This window comes from Ceratotherium simum, chromosome 19 (assembly GCF_057802395.1).
Source record: "Ceratotherium simum simum isolate JZ-2026a chromosome 19, ASM5780239v1, whole genome shotgun sequence".
NCBI classification, from domain to species: Eukaryota; Metazoa; Chordata; class Mammalia; order Perissodactyla; family Rhinocerotidae; genus Ceratotherium; species Ceratotherium simum.
Window position 1 is genome coordinate 10,883,661 of NC_141918.1, and position 19,843 is coordinate 10,903,503.

At 46.0% G+C, this 19,843-nt stretch overlaps 1 protein-coding gene across 2 annotated transcripts in view; it reads left to right on the forward strand.

The window, feature by feature from the left end:
• NT5E (5'-nucleotidase ecto) overlaps positions 1-19,843 on the forward strand; it is a 55,155-nt gene that overhangs the window by 16,343 nt on the left and 18,969 nt on the right. Inside the window, exons 2-3 of one of the 2 annotated variants that reach the window (XM_004422084.3) lie at positions 8,330-8,552; positions 13,011-13,199. In XM_004422084.3, the coding sequence (XP_004422141.2) occupies positions 8,330-8,552; positions 13,011-13,199 (412 nt within the window). The remainder of the gene's footprint in view (positions 1-8,329; positions 8,553-13,010; positions 13,200-19,843) is intronic. The other variant, XM_087443843.1, reaches the window with a different exon arrangement.

Genomic DNA, 19,843 nt, shown 5'->3' on the forward strand with positions numbered 1-19,843 from the left:
TGGAACATCCTGTCCTTAAGGTAAAGGAGTAGATTAAAAAGGTACGGGTTAGTCTTACAATGGACTGCTACACAGCAGTTAAAATAAATGAGTTAGAGTTATATTTACCAATATAATGAGTAAAAGAAAGCAGCAAAAAAAAAAAGTTCAATTTTCTCCCTGTCATCATGAAATCTCTGTAATGTTCATGCAGAAGACACACAGAACAAATAGGTCAACAGACTATTTTTAAAAATCTGTTCCGTTCACAAACCAGCGCCAATAAGCTACTAGTAGAAATATGAATAAAAACGCAGAGAATGAAAACGAGAGAGGCAGGCGGATCGCTGTGAGAGGGGCTGCCGAGGGTCAGCCGTGAATTGTGATGCGTTGGCTAAGCTTTTCTCTTGCTTCCAAGCAACTGGGTTTCTCTCACCTTACAACTAAGATATTAATTACCGTTTGTTTTTATATCCTGCTTTCTTCTGAAAAGTTTGAACGTCGCCACATACCAAATAGTAGAGAAAAATGGGGCCCGTTTAAAAGGAGCAGGTGGAGTGGGTGGTTTTATTATTCATTCAGTAAACGTCTCCTGGGCACTGGTGCCAGGTGCTCACCTGGTGTCACTGAGGATACAGGGACAGTCAACACCACTCCTGCCTGTGGGAGGAAGATGTGTGAACAGACAGCCGCAGCTAGGACAAGTGCTGTCGAGACGTGCGTGCAAGGCGTGACAGACGCACGAGCAGAGGGCCTGGGCGTCCACAGTGAAGCCGTCACGACGGCTTCTCAAGGAGGTCACACTTGAGCCACATGCCCAGCAGCTCATTGCGTGTGGGTGGTTTAGTGTTCCTGGAACTGAGGGCACTTGACGTTTGGCAGAAAACGTGAGGCCCCTGAGGGGAGATCATGGGGGGTCCGCCTGGGATCCGGGAGTCAGGGCTGTGATTGGGTGGGAGGCGGGAAGCCCTGGAGAGGCTTACAGCGGAAGCTAGAAGCAGTCAGGCGGGTGTTCGGATGAGTGCAGTCTGGCGTCTGTAGTGAACAGGTGGGAGGTGTGTGAGCCTGGCGGCCAGGAGACCGGCTAGAAAACTCTGGAAAGGTCTGGGTGGGAAGTGATGAGGCAGAGTGGGGCAGTGGGAGTGTGGGGGAGGAGGAGACCACTTGAGGGGAGGGTGCAGGAGAAGCAGCAACAGGACTGCATGGCTGGTTGGCCATGCGGGGAGTGGGGGGGGGGTGCTGCCCTGGTGTCGCGCTGCTTCTCCAGGTGTTTCTCCGTGGTTTGGAGGCTCTTTCCCAACACCTGGGCCCACACACATCCTCATAAGTGTGTCATTCACGGGTTACTGGGGGTCAGCGTCCTTCTCTGCTGGTGGGCAGAGCGCTCGGTGGCCAGCAGATGGGGAAGTGGGGAGCCGTGGGGAGGAAGGGGAGAAGGGCAGTGACCAGCAGGTCACTCCCAGACAGCTCCATATGGTGTCTCTGAGAGAGAAATGGGAGTGATCTAGGCCTCTGCCGCATCGCCCCCTCCCAGGCCCCGGGGGTTTTCACGGTGTCTGTAACCCACTTCTTCTGGGTTCCAGCCCGGCAGGCCTGAAATGGAGACGAGGAGGGGTCATTTCAAAGCTTGGGAAAAATCTAAATGTTCTGGTAGCACTTGGAATAAAAATTCTGCTGCAGGCCGAGGCCAGCGAACCAAGGATGCTGTATCAGGAGCTCGTGAGAGCCGGGCCACCGTGACCTCCTCGCGGCTTTCTTCATCTGGGGCACGTGTCCTGGGTCAGAACCCGGCCTCCGTCCTGGGTGAGGGCGGGTTCTCGGCCTGTGCAGCCTTTCAGCTTTCAGGGCTTTGCGGCTTGCCCGCGTTTTGTGGCCCAGTTTCCTGCTGGGATTATCACTCTGTGGCTGCCGTGTCCAGTCGTCAGAGGCCTCCGAAACAGAGCTCTTGACCAGTTTGGTACCAGAGGCCTGAGAGACTGTCTTGTCACCCTTCTCCCGTTATAGCACAAGTAGACGTGATGACCCTGGTACAGAATTCTAGGTGATAGCTGGGCCCGGGGCTCAGGACCAGTAACTCCAGCCTTGGGAACTAATTCGCTGTCTCTTTTTTTCCTCCCCTGCACCAATTATTTATTTGTTCACTCAGTAAATATTTACCAGGTATTTCCTCTGTGTTAGGTAACTTTTAATGGATTGGCCAATTAATGCATATTGTTTAATAATAGGGAGTGAGATTGCTTTGTTAATCACCTGTAACTGGGGAAATCAGAAAGTGGAAAATTTCTCCATAGAAACAAAATATTCCAGAATAATGAGAGGCCTTCCTGGAAGGCCGTCAGATGGCCTCTGACTTCCATGTCCCAGACTAGGAGTAAATACCAGTGTCAAGGCTCAGGCCTGGGCCCCCTTCCAGCCACCACCGCTGACCCACTCTCACACCAAGTGCTCTATTTTTCTTACTCTGACCCTGACAACTGTTCTCGTTATTTCTTCTATCCATCCATTTACTCGATACCAATGAGAGCATTTGTTTATACGTGAAAAGAGGAAATGAATAAATGGCAGCTCCTCCTAGGAATCGCTTTGGGAAAACAAAATATGGAAGTTGGCTCATAGCCTCAGAGGGCAGTGCGACTGTCGGCGTGCCTGCTGAGTTCAGTTGCAGATCCCATCCACACTGTGGAACAAATATGGTAAAGAGAAAAGTCAGAAAGGATTCTTTACTTGAAAGTATTGTCTCTACCATCTGTTACTCACTGAAGACATACTTGACTGTTGTTAGAAGATGATAAATAGATTCCACACTTACAATTATTATCATAGTGCAAGCATGAGAAGCAGTTTCATCTCAAGTATCCCATCTCTAGCTGATTGACTAACTCCCTGCAGAGCCAGGATAAGAAGGATTCTGAGGCTCAGTCCAAACTCAGTGGGAAAGCCTGACAATCAATTAATTGTCATCTGCCATGGACAGAGGAATAGGTAGGGGAGAGTGGCATTATGACATCATACATTTGTTTGCACTTCAGCTTGGGTGGATACTACATACATTCCATTTCATTTGGTATCCCAGACATGATACTTGAATTTTAAATTCTTTTTAGCATAGAGTGCATTGGAAATAAATGAGTAAAGATGTGATCACCTCGTAATTACCTGAAAATGTGTCTAAGTAAGGAAATTGCTGATCCCCAAAGGGAAGGTAGACTTTGGCCTGTATTCAGAATTCATGAGAATTATAAACCCAAAGTTTAGACACAAGCTTTCCCTCACTTCTAACTGCAGTGTTTTTTTAATAATCAAAACAAGAAACTTGGAGTCAGAAGTCTTAGAATATCACCGTTCTTCCATTGCTGATTCATATGACCTGAAACGCCTCTGGGCCTTAAACTTAGTCAACAGAAAGTTTCTCCAAAGCCACCGGACTTTCATTAGCTATCCACATCTATGTAAATATTAACAAATACCTGCCGAAGGTGTTAAAAAATATCAGACTGTATTCCTCAGAGTTCATTTAACAGCAAGAGGATTTTGAGTCACAGAAGAATCAAGTCTCCTATTGTGCTTACATTTTCGTTTGTTTTTAGCTTTAAACGGCAGGCAACATTTCAGCTGTTTGGGTGGCCGAAAATACTGGGCTGGGCTAGATGGAGAGTGTGGAAAGTTTCATCAGGTTTTTTGTTTGTTTGTTTTAATAGTGTTTTATGTTTCTCCTGCATGAAGAAAGCAGTGTGGGTGAGGAGCTGGAGTGGACCAGATGCTCACATTATATTTCTATGATTCTGGGGTTGGAGACACTGCAGAAGGTCATTTGCTAGGCTCAGCTCTCTTAAATTACAGAAAAGTGCATTCGGTGAAATTTGGTGTTTGCAGTAAAAATATACAGGGTTGTCATAGGGCTAGAATTAGTGAATGAATAGGATTAGCGAATGAATGAGCCCAATATTAGAAATGAAATGTTTGGAAAGCCAAAAAACAAAAGAGAGAGAGGGCGAGAGCATAAGAATATGATTCCGGGTCGGAGAGATCACTTTCCTGACGTGAGGGTTATAGCAATAAGTGCAAGGAACAGTTCGGCTCAGCTTGGGATAGGTGTTCAAGGCATGAGGGAGGCTGTGGGCAGAGCAGCAAAAAATTGACCAGCACACAGAAGGAAAGGTGGATGGGAATTTTCGGAGAGGACCAAAAAAGGCAGAATAATACCACAACATGAGTTTTTCATTCTCTTAGGTTTGTGCTACAAATGCTCTATAAGATGTAAAGGGGGTGGGAACATAATCCCCTCTGTTACGTTGTCTTTTATTGCTCTAAGTTCTTCTGTTGGGCAGACTCTTCGTGAGGTATTGTCATGTTACTTATAAAACTGATAGAAATGAATAAATAATCTACTTAACACATTTCCTGAGTGCCTGCTGCGTGCCCGCAGTGTGGTGGGAGTGCCATGTGCCCAGAAGAGTGGTGCGCTCCTCCTCCTGAAGAGCTTATGAATAATGACGTTCTAATACATGCAATGGAAGAGACATGGGTATGAGAAAGGCAAGGTGGGAAAATGAAAATGTGAGTTTCTAAAGAAAATAAGTATTTACAAAGGAATTTTTCGGCATTAATTTTTGTAGGAAAAGTTAGCTGTGTGTAGAAGAAAGAAATGTGTTAGAGATTCTTCTGCTCGTTCGTGTAGTCATTCCATGGGGCTTCCCTGCTCTGCTCCAGGGACTGTACTGGGCATTAAGGGGGCTCAGTGGGCAGGTGCTGGGTCTGCTAGGTGCACAGAGGTGACCATTGGAGCAGAGCAAGCACATCTAACTCAGGGAGTGCAATGAAGTGTTCTTGGGAAGTCTCTCTTCAAGGATCATCAGACTTCAGGAGCTAAAGCCATTAGTTGAATAAGATAATAAAGGCATGGCATGAAAAAGGAATAGTCTATTCTATCTACCTATCTATGTATGGATCTATCAATCATCATTTATCTACTATATTCAAAGGGACAAAGATAAGCGAAAGCATAGAAAACTACAAGTAGTTAGGATTTTATTTGAGTGCTCACTATATACTAGGTCTTTTGCAAAGCCCTTTACATGCAAGCACAGAGGTTAAGAAGGTTGGAATCAAACAGAAGTGGTTCTACTCTTAGCTCCACCACTTACTAATTGAGTGACTTTGAAGAGTTCATTTAATGTCTCTAGATCTGAGTTTTTCTCATCTGTCGAACGAGGATAGTAATAATGCCAACCTCACAGCGTGAAACCAGGTGTTCTATATAAAATCACTTGGCGTGATGCTGGCGTGTGGCAAGTAAATGGCGGCTCATTTTCATTACAACTTTTTATTCATTTACTGCCCTTCCAGAGGAAGCTGCAGTTTAGAAACGTGCCCAGGTCACTGCTCACGAGGGTGGAGCCAGCCCTGCCTGGTCACCTCGCACATTAGGGGGTGGGTGTCAGACATGAGGCTGGAGGGGAAGGTGAGACCAGATCTCAAAGAGCCTTGTGGCTCAAAGAGCTCAAGAGGCTGAATTTTATCACAAAGGCACTGGAGAGCCTCTGTAGGACCTCAAGGTGGAGACTACAAGATCCGATTTGCACTTTGGAAGATTACTTTGGCAGCAGTATAGGATGGTTTGGAGAAGGGAATGACGGCGGCTGGAAGCCCAGTTAGGAGGCTGCTGCAGTAGTCCGGGAGAGAACGGCAGGACTGTGGGCAGGTAGGAGCAATGGGATGGACAAACGGAGCGTTGAGGCAAAGGGGAGGGATGCTGGTAGGAGGAGAGGGAGAGGGAGCAAGCGGGAGGGACGCTGCTGCTCCAGGGTCTCTGGTTTTATCAACTGGGTGAATGGTGGCCCCTGGGCCCAAGATGGGGGGTCCCAGAGGAAGAGGCTCTGAGCACAGTGAGCTTGGGGTGCTTGTGAGATGTTGGGGGAAATGTCCACGTGGCTGTTGGATATACAGCTCTAGAGGTCAGGAGAAAAGTCAGGGCTGCAGGTGTTCAGTTTGGAGTTGAAGACAGGGGTGCGAATGAGATCATTCAGTCAGTCCACACACAGCAGTGAGCACCCAGATCAGGCTCCTCTCCCCACAGGGGCAGGGAGGTGAAAAGACAGCCCATGTCACCACTTTCAGGGCATTACACTCAAGTCTGGGGAGGAGACGTTAAATAGGTAACAAATAAATGAAAAAGACAACTCCAACTATTGCCAAATGCTAGCAATATAATGCAATTGGTAAAGGCTGGATAATCTTTCATGAAGAACTATAGAAACACTCATTTTAAAAAACTTTACAGTTAAGCAAGGTAGTTGTCACCTCATAAGGGAGACTTATTTCACCATAGGAAGAAACCATGGCTTTTTAAGAATAGAAGAGAAAAAAGACAATTACCCAAGACTGAGGAAATCTTTAAGACTAGGTCAGCCTCCAAAAGGGAAGTAATTAGGTGAGAAGCCAGCCTGGTGGTCTAGGGGTTAAGATTCGGTGCTCTCACTGCCTCGGCCCAGGTTCATTTCCCAGTCAAGAAACCACACCACCCGTCTGTCGGTTGTCATACTGTGGTGGCTGCCTGTTGCTGTGATGCTGAAAGCTATGCCACGGGTATTTCAAATACCAGCAGGGCCACCCACGGTGGACAGGTTTCAGGGGAGCTTCCAGACTAAACAGACTACGAAGAAAGACCTGGCCACACACTTCCTAAATAATTGGCCATGAAAACCCTGTGAATAGCAGTGGGGCATTGTCTGATACAACAACAGAAGGAGAGAGGGTGCCGCAAAAAGACTGGGCAGGGTTCAGCTCTGCTGTGCACAGGGGCACTAGGAGTTGGAATCAACTCCACAGCACTAACAACAACAGAATTAGATAAGAGGAAGAAGTAAAAATGAGTAGATACTCAGAGATTGGGGGAAAAGGCAAATTCAGAAATTCTGAGTTTAGTTGGGGAGACAGATACATGGGAATGTGAAGACATTGTGTTGCTTTCTCTGTGTAAACATATACACGTGAGGACATAGTCTACACAGTCCTTTGAGCTGCAGATACTCAGGGGGTGCCTGCGTGGCAGGTGAGGGCCTACAGTGCCAAGCAGGGCTGCAGGACACAGGGGCCCAGGGAGTACCCAGTCTGGCAAGGCCCCCACGAACATGCCATTAGAGTGTAGAACATTCCAGGAAGAAAGAGAGTGGGAGCTATGAGAGAATAGGCCCTAAATAGATTGAGGGGTCACCAGCCAGCACATCCAGGTCTGTTCCAAGATGACCCACAAAGTGAAGCAAAATCTGGTGTGGTATTTAGAAAGTTTGAGACTCATTGGTTTAAGTACGAAGTTGGCAAAACAGCCTTGGGAGCCAGAGCGGGTGGGAGGTGCCTAGAGGAAATCCACTCATTCCAGGAGCCAAGGGAGAAAGGAGTGGAAGGTTTTTCAGGGGAGGTGGCTGGCGTGTCATGTTTTGTCAGTGTTACTCCAGGGGAAGCTGCCAGATGTCAAAGTGGCGGTTGTGCACCCAGAGCAGTGAGGAATGGGTGAGCACAGAGGAGGAGGGAGGCAAGGGTTGCGTGAAGCCAGGCCAGCCCCTCACAGAGCCCTGTGCTCAGAGCAGGTCCAGAGCGCCCAGAAGATCGTGTGATCATTTCGCCATCCTGTTCTTCCTCAGACAGGAAACTGCTGGGAATGGAACACAGGGTGCCCAGAGCTGACAAGAAACCAGTGCCACCCTGTAAATGCAGAGAATGCTATCTCCTGCCTGCCTTTGGGGAGAAGAATCAGAGGACCACAGAGTCCTCTTGGGAAGAAACAGTTGTGGGAACATGAGGGAATAATGACCGAGGAGATGCGGACATGTGAGGAGGAAGAGAGGCCTCTAGTGTCTCTATCAACAATGCCTTTCCTGTCGCCTCTTGCTCAAGTCCTGTTGATTTGAACAGTTCCCCCAGCAGATGGTGGTTGGAACCGTTGGGTTGGTGGATTGAAATATGGGCTTATGAAAGAAAACGGAAGCTGAAAGGGCTGGGCAGAGCCTAGTAAATGCAGACTCTCGATCCTGCCCCAGATCTGGGGATGGCAGGAGGGCGGACATCTAGCCAGCTGTCCAGGTGACTCATGCACATTGATGCTGCCTTCGGTAGGTGGGGTGGGACCTGAGAGCAATTCTTAAACCAGCCTGATGATCTGGGTGTCCCTGGGCCTAACCCCAGGGCCACTGAGTAAAATATGTGGGGGTGAGGAGGACAGAGCACATGCAGGCGGCCCCCTAGAGCCGTGCCAGGTCTCGGAGATGCTGGTCTAACGTAACATTCCTTCAAGTATGCTTTTATTAGAAATTCCAGGGTACCTAATTCTTTTTCTCTCTTCCCTTTCCACTAGGCACTGGGAAATCATGAATTTGATAATGGTGTAGAAGGACTGATTGATCCACTCCTCAAAGAGGCCAAATTTCCAATTCTGAGTGCAAATGTTAAAGCAGAGGGGCCGCTAGCATCCCAAATATCAGGACTTTATTTGCCATATAAAATTCTTCCTGTTGGCACCGAAGTTGTGGGAATTGTTGGATACACTTCAAGAGAAACCCCTTTTCTCTCAAATCCAGGTATTTTCTACTTTTACAGCATTTGTTGTTTGAAAATAGATGCACTAAATCAGAGCTTGGCGTTACTTTTATGGACTATGGGTAAAAGGAGGAACAACATGTGGTATTGGGCAAATGGTGAACTTAGGATGACATTGATAAGCCCGTCTGGTGGCTTCCATGTTGTTCTAAGCTACTTCTTAAAGACATTCGCCCTTTTGCTCAATGAACTTCTTTGTTGACATAAACAGTATCTTTGTTTAAATCAGTGCATTCAAAATTGGACGAGAAGGCGATTGATATCCAGTGCTAAACAGTACAGAGTCATTTACTCAAGAATGAGAGCCATATAACTCACTGCCCTTCTTCCTGTGGAGCCAGGGGGCCCAGAGCGAGGGTTTTTCTTCAACTTACCTTATCTTTCCTTTTCTATTATGATTTTTACATGTCTAGTTAACTTTCCCTTCTCCCTTTTTGTTACTTATCTCTTGTGGTTTTAATGATTTTGTTGTATCTGGCTTTCTGGGAAATATGTACATTCTTGAATGGTCTTATGATATATATCTTGATATGTGTCTGCTATATCTATATATAGATATATATACACATACATCCATATATCATCTTAAGACTATTCAAGAAACATTTTTGAACCACTTTTACAGGAACGCTTTCACTGAAACACTTTGGCAGTGAGAACAAAAATGACATTTTCTCTAAATTATCCAATTAATTAATTTTCTTTCCATATTTGAAGATAAAAGGGAAAGTAGGAGCTAGCATTATCCAGAAACAAGAGTTTTCTTGAATAATTAACTGATAAAAGACATATAATTATTTAACAATTAGAAAAATAATATATTTGTTGTTGTTGTTATTAAAATAGGTCCAGGCCATTGGAAACAACAGAAAGGTCACCTATACTTGACCCTGAGCAGCTGGGCTTGGCTCCTGAGCAGGGAGGGTCCTGCAGCCACGTGGAGGCAGGGGTGTGGGGCTTCGCTGTCTCCACTGGTAGGGGAGGTGGCCGTTGTCAGGCACTCCAGGCGTAGGTAGACATCTGTCCAACGGGTGACCAAGCCTTTGCACACTGTGTGACACTTGGGCAGTAGCTGCTGTTGAGGTCATTTTGGAACAACAGGGCGGGTTATGGACCAGTGGGCTTTTGAATTATTTTGGAGGTGCTCTTCTGAGTAAGAGGGATGTGTTCACACCAGAGGGACCCGAGTGACAGCCTCAGGCTGCTCTGCCCCCCAGCCAGCCTGCCCATGGTCCTCCCTCCCTCCCTCTGCAGACTGCATGCCATTAGAGTGTGCTAAGGGGACACTGCTGTTTTTTGGGCCTCCTGGGGCTTGTCTGCAAAGAGGAGAGGGCGGAGATCACAGGGTGAACCAGGCTGCCTGACTCCCGACACACCAGTTGCTAGCGTGGGTAGGGCTGGGGTGACTGGCCCAGTCGCTGCCTGCCCCCTTGGCGCCGGTCCCCATCGGGTTGGACGTGCCTGCTCTGGGTCCCCTCCCCCTGAGCACGTCCCCCTTATTGCCTTTGTCCCTTCCTGTCAGCTTCCTGCACTGGCCTTAGCAGCCTGAGGACAGAGCCCGGGCTCCTCTCAGTGACCGTCTAGAACCTCAGATAGAGGCCAGCTTGGGATCTTTGGATAAAGATGCAGACTTGTTGAATAATTGAATAATTATGTGTCTCCATAATTTATATTCCATCCACTGGTTTTTGAGTTCATTTAACATAGAATGTAATTAAATGCCATAATAGAGTCACAAAGTCAGGGATGGGGGAAGGGCTGGGTGAGGTGAGTGAAAGGAGTGATGGCCAGCTTGGGGGTCAGATGGACCTGAGGAAAGTCCTCCCTGGCCCCCTCAAGGGCCGTGTAAAGCATCCTGGGGCAAAGGGCGTTCCAGAAGAGAGGTCGGACACAAGCTCCCTGAGTGCAGGGACCTTGTCTGTCTCAGCCACTGCTCTGTGTTCCGCACAGTGCCCGGCAAACGGGAAGTTCTCAGTACATGTTGCTGGAATGAATATGTGAGAGCAGGGAAGTGTGGGGGTCACAGTCACAAAACAGCAGATAATTCAGTTTCCTAGAACACGAGTTCTAAGTAGGGGAAGCTAGAAAGTAGGGTGAGGACTGGACTGTAGGGCCTCGTGAATGCCTGCCTGAGGAGTTCAGGCATGATTTGGAGAAAAGTGTTGTCCCTTCTTTAATAGTCACCAGTAAGAAAGGGGGTGTTGGTGTTGGTGGAGAGCCACAGGGCTCCAGAAGTCAGACCGCCCTTGCTGGGCCTCTGACAGCACCCCGTATTAGTCCTTTACCAGGTTGTAACAGAAAAGGCATCTGAAGGGATGATGCTCTTCCCAGCGGCTCCAGGAGAGAAAGGCTGGATTGTGTAGGGACTGGTGCAGGAGCTGGGGGCATGGAGCGGTGTTTCTGGCGACACTTGCTTCTTCCAAGACCACAGGACAGCAGCTGGCATGGGCTCTTCCTACAGATCTCTGGCCCCTAATCCAGCCCCATTCCTCTAGTCCTGGTGGCCTGGGCGCCCACAGGAATAATTTGTATTTCTAGCACATTTAATTTATTTTAGCTAGATAATGAAATTCCTATAACTCCCCACAAGATACCATGAAATACTCCCCAGGCTTTCTATATGTGTGACAACTGATCCCGAGAGCTTCCTGATGTCTTAGGAGAATACATTCCTTTGTCCTCAGAGGCGTTTCTCTGAACTTTTTGTTCTTCTTGCCAGCCAAACTAAAGCAGGAGATGGTAGCATTCTTTCAAGGTCTCCACATTCCTTCATTCATTCATTCCCCTGAGTACCTTGCTATGTGCCAGGCACTGTTCTAGGCACCAGGGATACTGACCACAACAATCCCTGCCCACTTGAGCCTACGTGTTTAGTGGGAGAATAAATAAATGAGTAAAATGTTTGCTGTGTCAGAAGGTGGTAAGTGCTGGGGAGAAAAATTAAGCAGGATGGGGGAGGGGCAAGTGTGGCATAGGAGAGGGCGCACCTTGTCAATCTAAAGGGAGGCTCAGGGAGAGGCCCACAGAGAAGGTGACAATGCAGTGAGGGGTAACCGGGAGCCCTGCGCCAGTAACCAGGGTGACTGGCAAGAAGCAGACTATCCTTGACCTTCTCATGGCAGACAACGGTGGCAAAGCCGTTTACAACTCCTGATTTTGAAATGCTGCCTGTGACTTACTCACAACACTGCCATCCAGTCCCACACATCTGTGAGCTGCTGATTCTCAGGCCGTCAGTCCGCGGTCTCCCTGGCGCTGCCTGCAGCTATGCTGTTTATCTTCTGTGCTCATTTGCACGCGTTGAGTTGACTAATGTTAAGGACTCCAGAGTTCCCCACTGGAGCACAGAGAGACTCCTAAACATCAGTGTCACAAGGGATGTGTTCGTCTTCTTGCTCTTTGGAGAGGTGAATACTTTTCAGACTGGAGATGGCAGACTCCTGGGTGCTGAAAGTTCTTTATGAGATGTTATTCATGTTTTGAGATTTTCATTTTAGCGATGGTTCTTAGAAATTTAGCATAAAGGAGTCTAGATCATCGGGAGGATGCCCTTGTCACAGATACTGGACATGACTTCAGGGCAGCACCTGTGTTTGCTGTCACCTCTCTGCCAGTAAAAGCCATAGGACCTCAAGGCTTGCTGAGGTTTGGCCACAGAGACAGGGAGAGTCTGGTGTTCTTGCCACACTGAGTAGCACGTGCTTGCGGCACACAGAGCACCAGGCTGTGCAGCCAGCCTGTACCAACGGGTCATCGTCTGATGCCACTGTAAGGGATAAGCAGCCAGTGCAGAATGTGCACACGCCAGTGCCAGCAATATCTGGGTAAGACCCCTCTCTACTGCAGAGCTCAGGGATGCTCCAATGCTGGCCTTATCCAGTGAACAAGACAGAGTTGTCAACTGGCATGTTAAGATTGGCGTTCAAGGACTAGTTGCTGACAGAGTTTTAAGTTTGAACACTGATTATCCTGAACTTGCAAACAAAGCCTTAGAGTTACTAATTTTTTTTGTATTGAGCTATAAGTGACATACAGCACTGTGTACGTTTAAGGTGTACAGCATAATGACTTGACGTACATATAGCGCATCATGCTTATGTGCTCAGGCATTTTCTGCATTGGCATAATGGAGGTAAATATAAAAACAGATAGGCTTTCAGATCTGAAGCCTCCTCGCAGTTTGAGATTGAATTTGAGCAACATAATATCATCCACAACCTTAAACTAATGCAACCTTAAGTGAATGTGACGGAGGAGATTGATGTGAGTTTTTATGGGCTTTGTAGGGATTTTATATTTAATTTATAAATATATTTTGGTCTTAGTACTTTAAGAGCTTTAGTAGATTAAGGTGTTTTTACTTGGCATGTTAGTATGTATAATAATCAATATAATAAAAGTTATTGTTAATAAATGTCTATTTTATTTTTGCTTCTCAGGAAGGAATTTAATATTTGAAGATGAAATCACTGCACTACAGCCTGAAGTAGATAAGCTGAAAACTCTAAACGTGAACAAAATTATTGCACTGGGACACTCTGGCTTTGAAATGGATAAACTCATCGCTCAGAAAGTGAGGGGCGTGGACGTCGTGGTGGGAGGACACTCGAACACGTTTCTCTATACAGGTGACTGTTCAAAAGGATTAGACCAGCCAGGATGTCTAGATAACACTCTCTCCCTCCCACCCTCCCTCCCTCCTCCCTCCTTCCCCCTTCCCTCTACCTCCTCCCCCTTCTCTCCATTCCTCCCTCCCTTCCTCCCTCTCTCTCTCTCTCTTTCCTTGGTGTTAAGTATTTTTAGTTAGAAAACCTTTTTTTTGTATTTTGAACCTATAATGTCCCCAAATTTTTGAGACTGGCTCAGTGAGTCTGTCCCACCATGCCCCCCACCACTACCGTGAGGAGCTTTGAAGTATTTTCAGGAAAAGGAAGAAGAGGAGGGGGCCTGGCTAGTAACTGACTTGATGAGCAGCGGGGAGGAAGGCTTTGGTGGGGAACAGCCCTCCCATTGAAGAGGTTGCTGCTTCGCCCGTCTCTGTATGGGCTATCTAAGGTGATCCTATCTTTATAAAAGCAAAAATAAAAAATACCATACCCCAAACAGTAAGAAATACCCAAAAATGTTAAAAGGGGTTGTCACTAAGAAGAGCACACAGGTAACTTTTACTTTCTTCTTAGCACTTTCGAGTATTTTCAAATAATGAACGCATGTTGCCTTTGCAATCAGAAAAAGCGACACAAATTATAAAAAGAAAAGAAAGAAAAGCAATATTGGGTCAGAAGTCCTCATTCCTGATTCACTTGGAAGACCTTGAGCAGGTCACTCACCCTCTCTGAACCTGTTAGCTTCGCTTCAGGGGGGGATGATACTGCTCCAAGTGTCACATTGTTGTGAAGATTAGGTCAGATGGGTATGTGGAAACATTTTATAACTGCACATATCTGCCTCCACCCCCTCATCCTTAAGAGTAGTGGTTGCACACTTTTTTGACTGTGCTCCATAATAAGAAAGGCATTGTACAGGAGGACCCACACACACTCAAAAACACACACACAAACTGAAAGAAAACTTTCACAAAACACTTGGAACGCACCCTGATATTTTCTGTTCTACTGTTTGATTTTTTTTAAGTGCCAGTTACCACCTGTTACATAATTTCCTCATATTGTAGTTCGCCCATATTTTGAAGAACTCAGCTTTAGCGGAGGCATGACCAGAACAGTGCATGAACAATCCCAGCATCCCACCCCTCCATTCGGGTGCTGCCGCCGTCCCGTGTTCCTCATGGCTCGCCTTGACACCGTTCTGATGGATGCCGTCTTAAGGCACCAGTCGGTCATCCACAGCCTTGGTGCGTGGCCATCAATCAGTGTGCCCTGAGGGGCCTGAAAAGCTTCGGCGACTATGCCTGGCTTCCCACTTGTTCTGCAACCTTTCCATTAATTCTGCAGCCAAACTGTCCTTTCATTCCTGTCACTTTGTTCCTGCAAAACAGTATGTGCCTTTTGCTAAGCACATGAATTTAGTTAATGATGAATGACTAGATGAAAGAAAGATGTAGAGATAAAAATTATAATTTGCTTATCCATAAATCTTGAAGTAGATTATTACAGTCTGAAACAACTGAAATAAAAGTCTTAGTCTTTTATTTCACATTTCATGATTGCTTGCCAAGATTAAACTTGTTCTCATGAAAATATTTAATCCTGATACTCATCATTTTGAGGAATGAGCTTAACAAAGGTAGTTCCGGGACATAATAGGGGATGAGGCTTATTTGCTTGTTTAAATAAATTTTCCCAGCCTTAAAAAAAAAAACAAAAAAACCTCCACTGAATTGTTTGAAGTGAATTAGCATAAAGTTAAGTTAAAGTTAAATATTATTAGTTAATAAAAATATAGTTAAAAATAATGCATCCCTTGGAATTTTAAGTCTTGCTGAGAATCATTTCAGCACACACACACACACACACACACACACACACACGAAAGAAAATGTCACAGAGCATCTGGATTGCACCTGATATTTTCTGTTCTATTATTTAATTTTTTTAAATGCTGGTTACCACCTATTAATTTCATTGTATTGTAGCTGGCCCATATTTTTAAAAACTTGGCTTTAAATGAGGTGTGACAAAAACAGTACAGGAACTGCTCCTCTCCAAATGTTAAACATCATTCCAGGTTCTTTTGACTACCATGCACACACGCAGATAACCTCGTAAGGCCTGACCGTTCTCACGTCGGACTGAAGAGTCTGAGAGGACTTCCCCCTGACCAGGCTTACAGAATGATAAAGCTGCAGAGATGAGAGCTAGTTTTCAAATTACTTCTCTAAAGAAATTAAATCCTAGAGTCTTGAACTGGTCCATGCTGTTACCTTTGGAGAAAAAAGTAGTCAAGTGCGGGCAGGTTGAAAGTGGCAGCAGGTAGGCCAGGGGGCTCTGTCCTCTGTGCGACCCATGTAGGCAGACAGACTCCTAGAATGCTGTCTCTCTGTTGGCCTCCCCCTATTGTAACTGAATTTTGGATTGTGCAAGTCAGTCTGGCTAGCTGTGGCCTTGGGTGAGTGTAAACATCAGTTTCTATATCTGCAGAGTAACGGGGTTAAAAGTGTTAAGTCTCTGCCCCCTTCCATTCTAATATCCTGTTCCCTAGCAAGTCATCCATGCATAGAACACCTTATAACTTCCTTAGGTTACTGCAGTGAGTTTAAATATACTCTAACTTCTTTGAGGCTCATACCTGCTGGCAATCCCACCCTGTCCCCTCCTTATCACTGTCAGCTAATGGCCTCCAAGCCACTCCCCAGCATCACCCAGAACTGAGCGTGCCACTTCCTGTCCTCCTCTCCACTCCAGCTCCTGCTTCCATCCAGCTCCTGAGCGTCCACATGGATGGCTCATCCAATACCCAAAGTTCAGAGTCCTTTGATCTTCTCAATTCATGACTGTCACCTCCACTCCATTTCAGCAACTTCACTTCTGGGGCCACAGGCTGAGACTGTGTCATCATCCAGAATTACTCCATCTCTGAAACCCCAATATCTACCTCCCTCGTCACAGCCTCCTAGCCTTAAAGCCTTCTCCTCCCTTATTCCTTTGAGAGCTGGCCTTCAACCTTATTGAACTCTCAGTCTCGTGAACTCCTCTTTCCCTGCCAGTCCAGCAGGCTTCACTTCTCTCTCCTTGTTAGCCTGGAAGTGTCCATTAGGGACTCTTGACGGAGTCTGTGGCTGACACATGGAAGGCAGGTGCCCAGAATTGTTGAATGAATATTAACAGGTGCAGCTCCTTTAAAATTAAGATTCCTTTATTTGGTCAGTTTTTTTAAATACCTAATTTTCATTGCTTCTGGATTTAGGCAGAAATGACTTTGAAATTCAAATTCTTTCATATATTAGAGAACATAAATGATTTTAATGGCTACAGAATTTCATTCTCAAAACAAATGGAGTTCACGATGTCATTGTAGATAAGACAGACTGGAAAAGGTTATTCTTCACGCTGCAGCCAGTGCCAGGTGCGCAGTGTGAAGGGATGGACCGTCCCTGCTTGACTAGAATGTGGGAGGGAAGGCAAAAGACTGTTGTTGTTTGTGATCATTGTTCATCTCTGCATTAATTTTCACTCTTGTAGTTTAGATAATCTTGCCTTTTAGAACAAGAAAACAGTCTTATTATTTTCCAAATCCACAGGACACGGAAACACTCCAACAAAGAACCTTTCTCCTGGGCATCAGTAAGGAAGCTGATGCCTATGGTTTATTACGTGAGCTGAGAGAATCAGCCAAAGGGCAGAGGTGTGGCCAGTAGCTTGAAAGATGCTATCCTTGGCACAGGGACAGACTTGTTCCAGTGGTCACTCACTGGGGACCTTTCAGTCAACTTTTAGCCATACCCCAGCCTCAGCACCAGCTTCCTTCACGGAGCAAAGCCAGAGCCTTCTGGTTAGCAGTCTTTGCAGCCACATGACACTGATCAGTTTTAGCTACATCTCATGAAACTGCTTTCCAAGATGAAGTGGGAGTATCCAAACTCCAAATCTAAAAAGAACAACCGTAAAATACGGTTAGGGTCACTTGGCAGGTTGAGTTGCTGATGGCCAACCATTGTGAAGTCTTGAACCCACTCCCACCACAAGGCGACATCTCTTCCTGGGGCTACAGTTCATGTTGCCTTAATTATGCTTCTTGATGGTCTTCCGAGAAGGATCTCATCTCTCCCACCCTCACTGGGAAGCAGCGTGGGGTTGTGGAAAGGGCTTTGGACTCTGACAGACCCAGTTGCCTCCTGGGGTTGGTCACTACTGGCTGTCTGACCTGAGACAAGTTACTTAATCTCTCTGGGCTTTAGCTTTTTATTTTTAAAAATGGTTACAGTAATATGACTACCTCAGAGAGTGTCATAGGGATTTAAAAAATGAGGTAATATATGAACAGAGAACTAGGCCTTAGAGAAAGTAGGTCCAAAACAAATATGTCAGTTCTCTAATATTCTCCAACATGGCAAAACACATATAATATTAAATGAAAAAGGGAAGGATACAAAAAAAATTTTTTACAACTGTATAAAAATTTATTATCCACACTGTAATCACCTGAGAATCACAAATCCTCAAGCTAATTTATGGGTCCCTCCTCCCTTTAAAAAATTAAAAGGTTCTTTATCCCACAAAATTCAGGGAACACTGAGGCTCTTCTCAAGCCCTCCTCCCAAAATCGGATAATTCCTTGGAGAATCTATATTTGTCCTGGTCCCCTTGATCCTAATTTTTACTTTTGTTGAATTCTCAGGCACCTCTGGTCTTGCCTCTTTCAAACCATTCTTTTCTATCCATGCAACAAAGACCCAGATATGGAAAACTGACCTTCCTTCTTCATCTCCCCAAACTCCATCCATACAAGGCAGTTTCCCTCCAAGTTTGCCACAGAGTCACCCCAGGGGAGCTTGCCACTGCCCAGCACAGCCTGGACCCTGGAGTGAACCCCTGTCGTCAAAGGCCTCCACCACGGCCACCCCCGGAGCACAGGGCACGTTTCACTGGTTGACTTTTCCTTCTCAGCCCACCCATCCTCCCAGTCTCCGCCCATCTTCCACTTTGAGGTTCTTTTCTTTACTCCTGTCTCCACCCGCTTCACCCAAGTACCCCTGAAACTCAGAATTTCTCCTATTTTTAAATTTAAATAATTAAGCGCTGTCGGCCTGCACCCCCAACCCCCAGTCTGTGTCAGGGAGCCCGTCCTCCCAGACAGGTCTGCCTCGCCTCACCTCAGAGAAGAGGAAAGGAGGGGGACACTTCACTGACATTAGGGTGAGCCTGCTCTCCTCCTCGCCCTCTTGGACCTTTGTCCTCTCCAAGGTGTTTTACGAAACAGAAAGTGGTTTCTCCCTAAAATGTATTCTGCCACCCATTTCCCCCTCATTGCTAGCCATACATATATATTTGTTAAATTCACAGAAATTACATTGGTCATTGCCATAGGGTGGTGGGACTACAAGTAATCTTTTTCTTCGCCATTCACCAAATATTCTGTCATGCTAGTTGTACTTTTATTAAAAATTTTTTTTAAAACTCTCTAAACCTTATAAACTTAACCATTAATCCTAAACTTTGTTAAAAGCAACTTCTCCACAGACAATTTACTGGTCTAGCAGGCTTTTATTCAGTGCCTCATGCATCGGGCAGCATCCCATCTCTCAGAGAAAGGACCTCTGAAGAGCTGTACAGGCCAGAAAGTTTTCTAGAGCAAAGCGAGAAGGAATAAGGAGTTTACACTGGGCATTGCTGGTTGGTTAAAGCAGGCTTACTTTCCTTCTGGAGCAACGGGAAGTCTTAGAGGCAGGTCAGGTAACAAGCTGAGCAGGCAGGTGCTCCCTGGCGGGCTGCAGGCTCACCGAGGCCTGCCTTTTCTGAGAGAGCTGAGCATAGAAACATAGTTAAGTTTTGGTTTGCTGACATGGGGCTTAGCATGAGCGACTCCATCTGGGGCCTAATCTGGTTACTTTAACAACTTGAACTATTATAAATTTTTTTTTTTTTTTTTTTTTTGCTGAGGAAGATCCGTCCCAAGCCAACATCTGTTGCCAATCTTCCTCTTTTTTTTTGTTCGTTTGAGGAAGATTTGCCCTGAGCTAACATCCATTGGCAATCTTCCTCGTTTTTTTTTTTGCTTGAGGAAGATTAGCCCTGAGCTAACATCTGTGCCAATCTTCCTCTATTTTGTATGTGGGTCACTGCCACAGGGTGGCTGACGAATAGTGCAGGTCCACACCCAGGATCCCAACCCATGAACCCAGGCCGCTGAAGTGGCGTGCACCAAACTTAACCACTAAGCCACAGGGCTGGCCCCTATTATATTTTTTTCTTAATTAAAAAAAGATATATACTCAATTTGAGAATCTGAGTTAAATACACAAATAACCAAATTTATCTTCTTACGTTTAAAGATAAGAAACCAGGAATGCAGTGCTTTCTCCCAAGCAGCCTGGCTGTGTCTCACTCAGTTCTCTTGTCCTCAGTTGATGAATTTCCCCCAGGCCTAGAAACACATACGGTTGTGAATTCATGACAGCTCCATTGCAGTTTGGAAGTGGAGCTTTGTTCTTCCATGCCAGATGATCTCCAGGGTCTCTTAGATAATAAGTTTATTTAAATTGTGTGCTCCATGTCCATTGCTCACCAGCGAGATTGAAATGAATGATTTGTGGGAATCAGCCATGAAGAGCCCCCACTGAATACAACACACAGCATTTCCAGTGTACGTAACC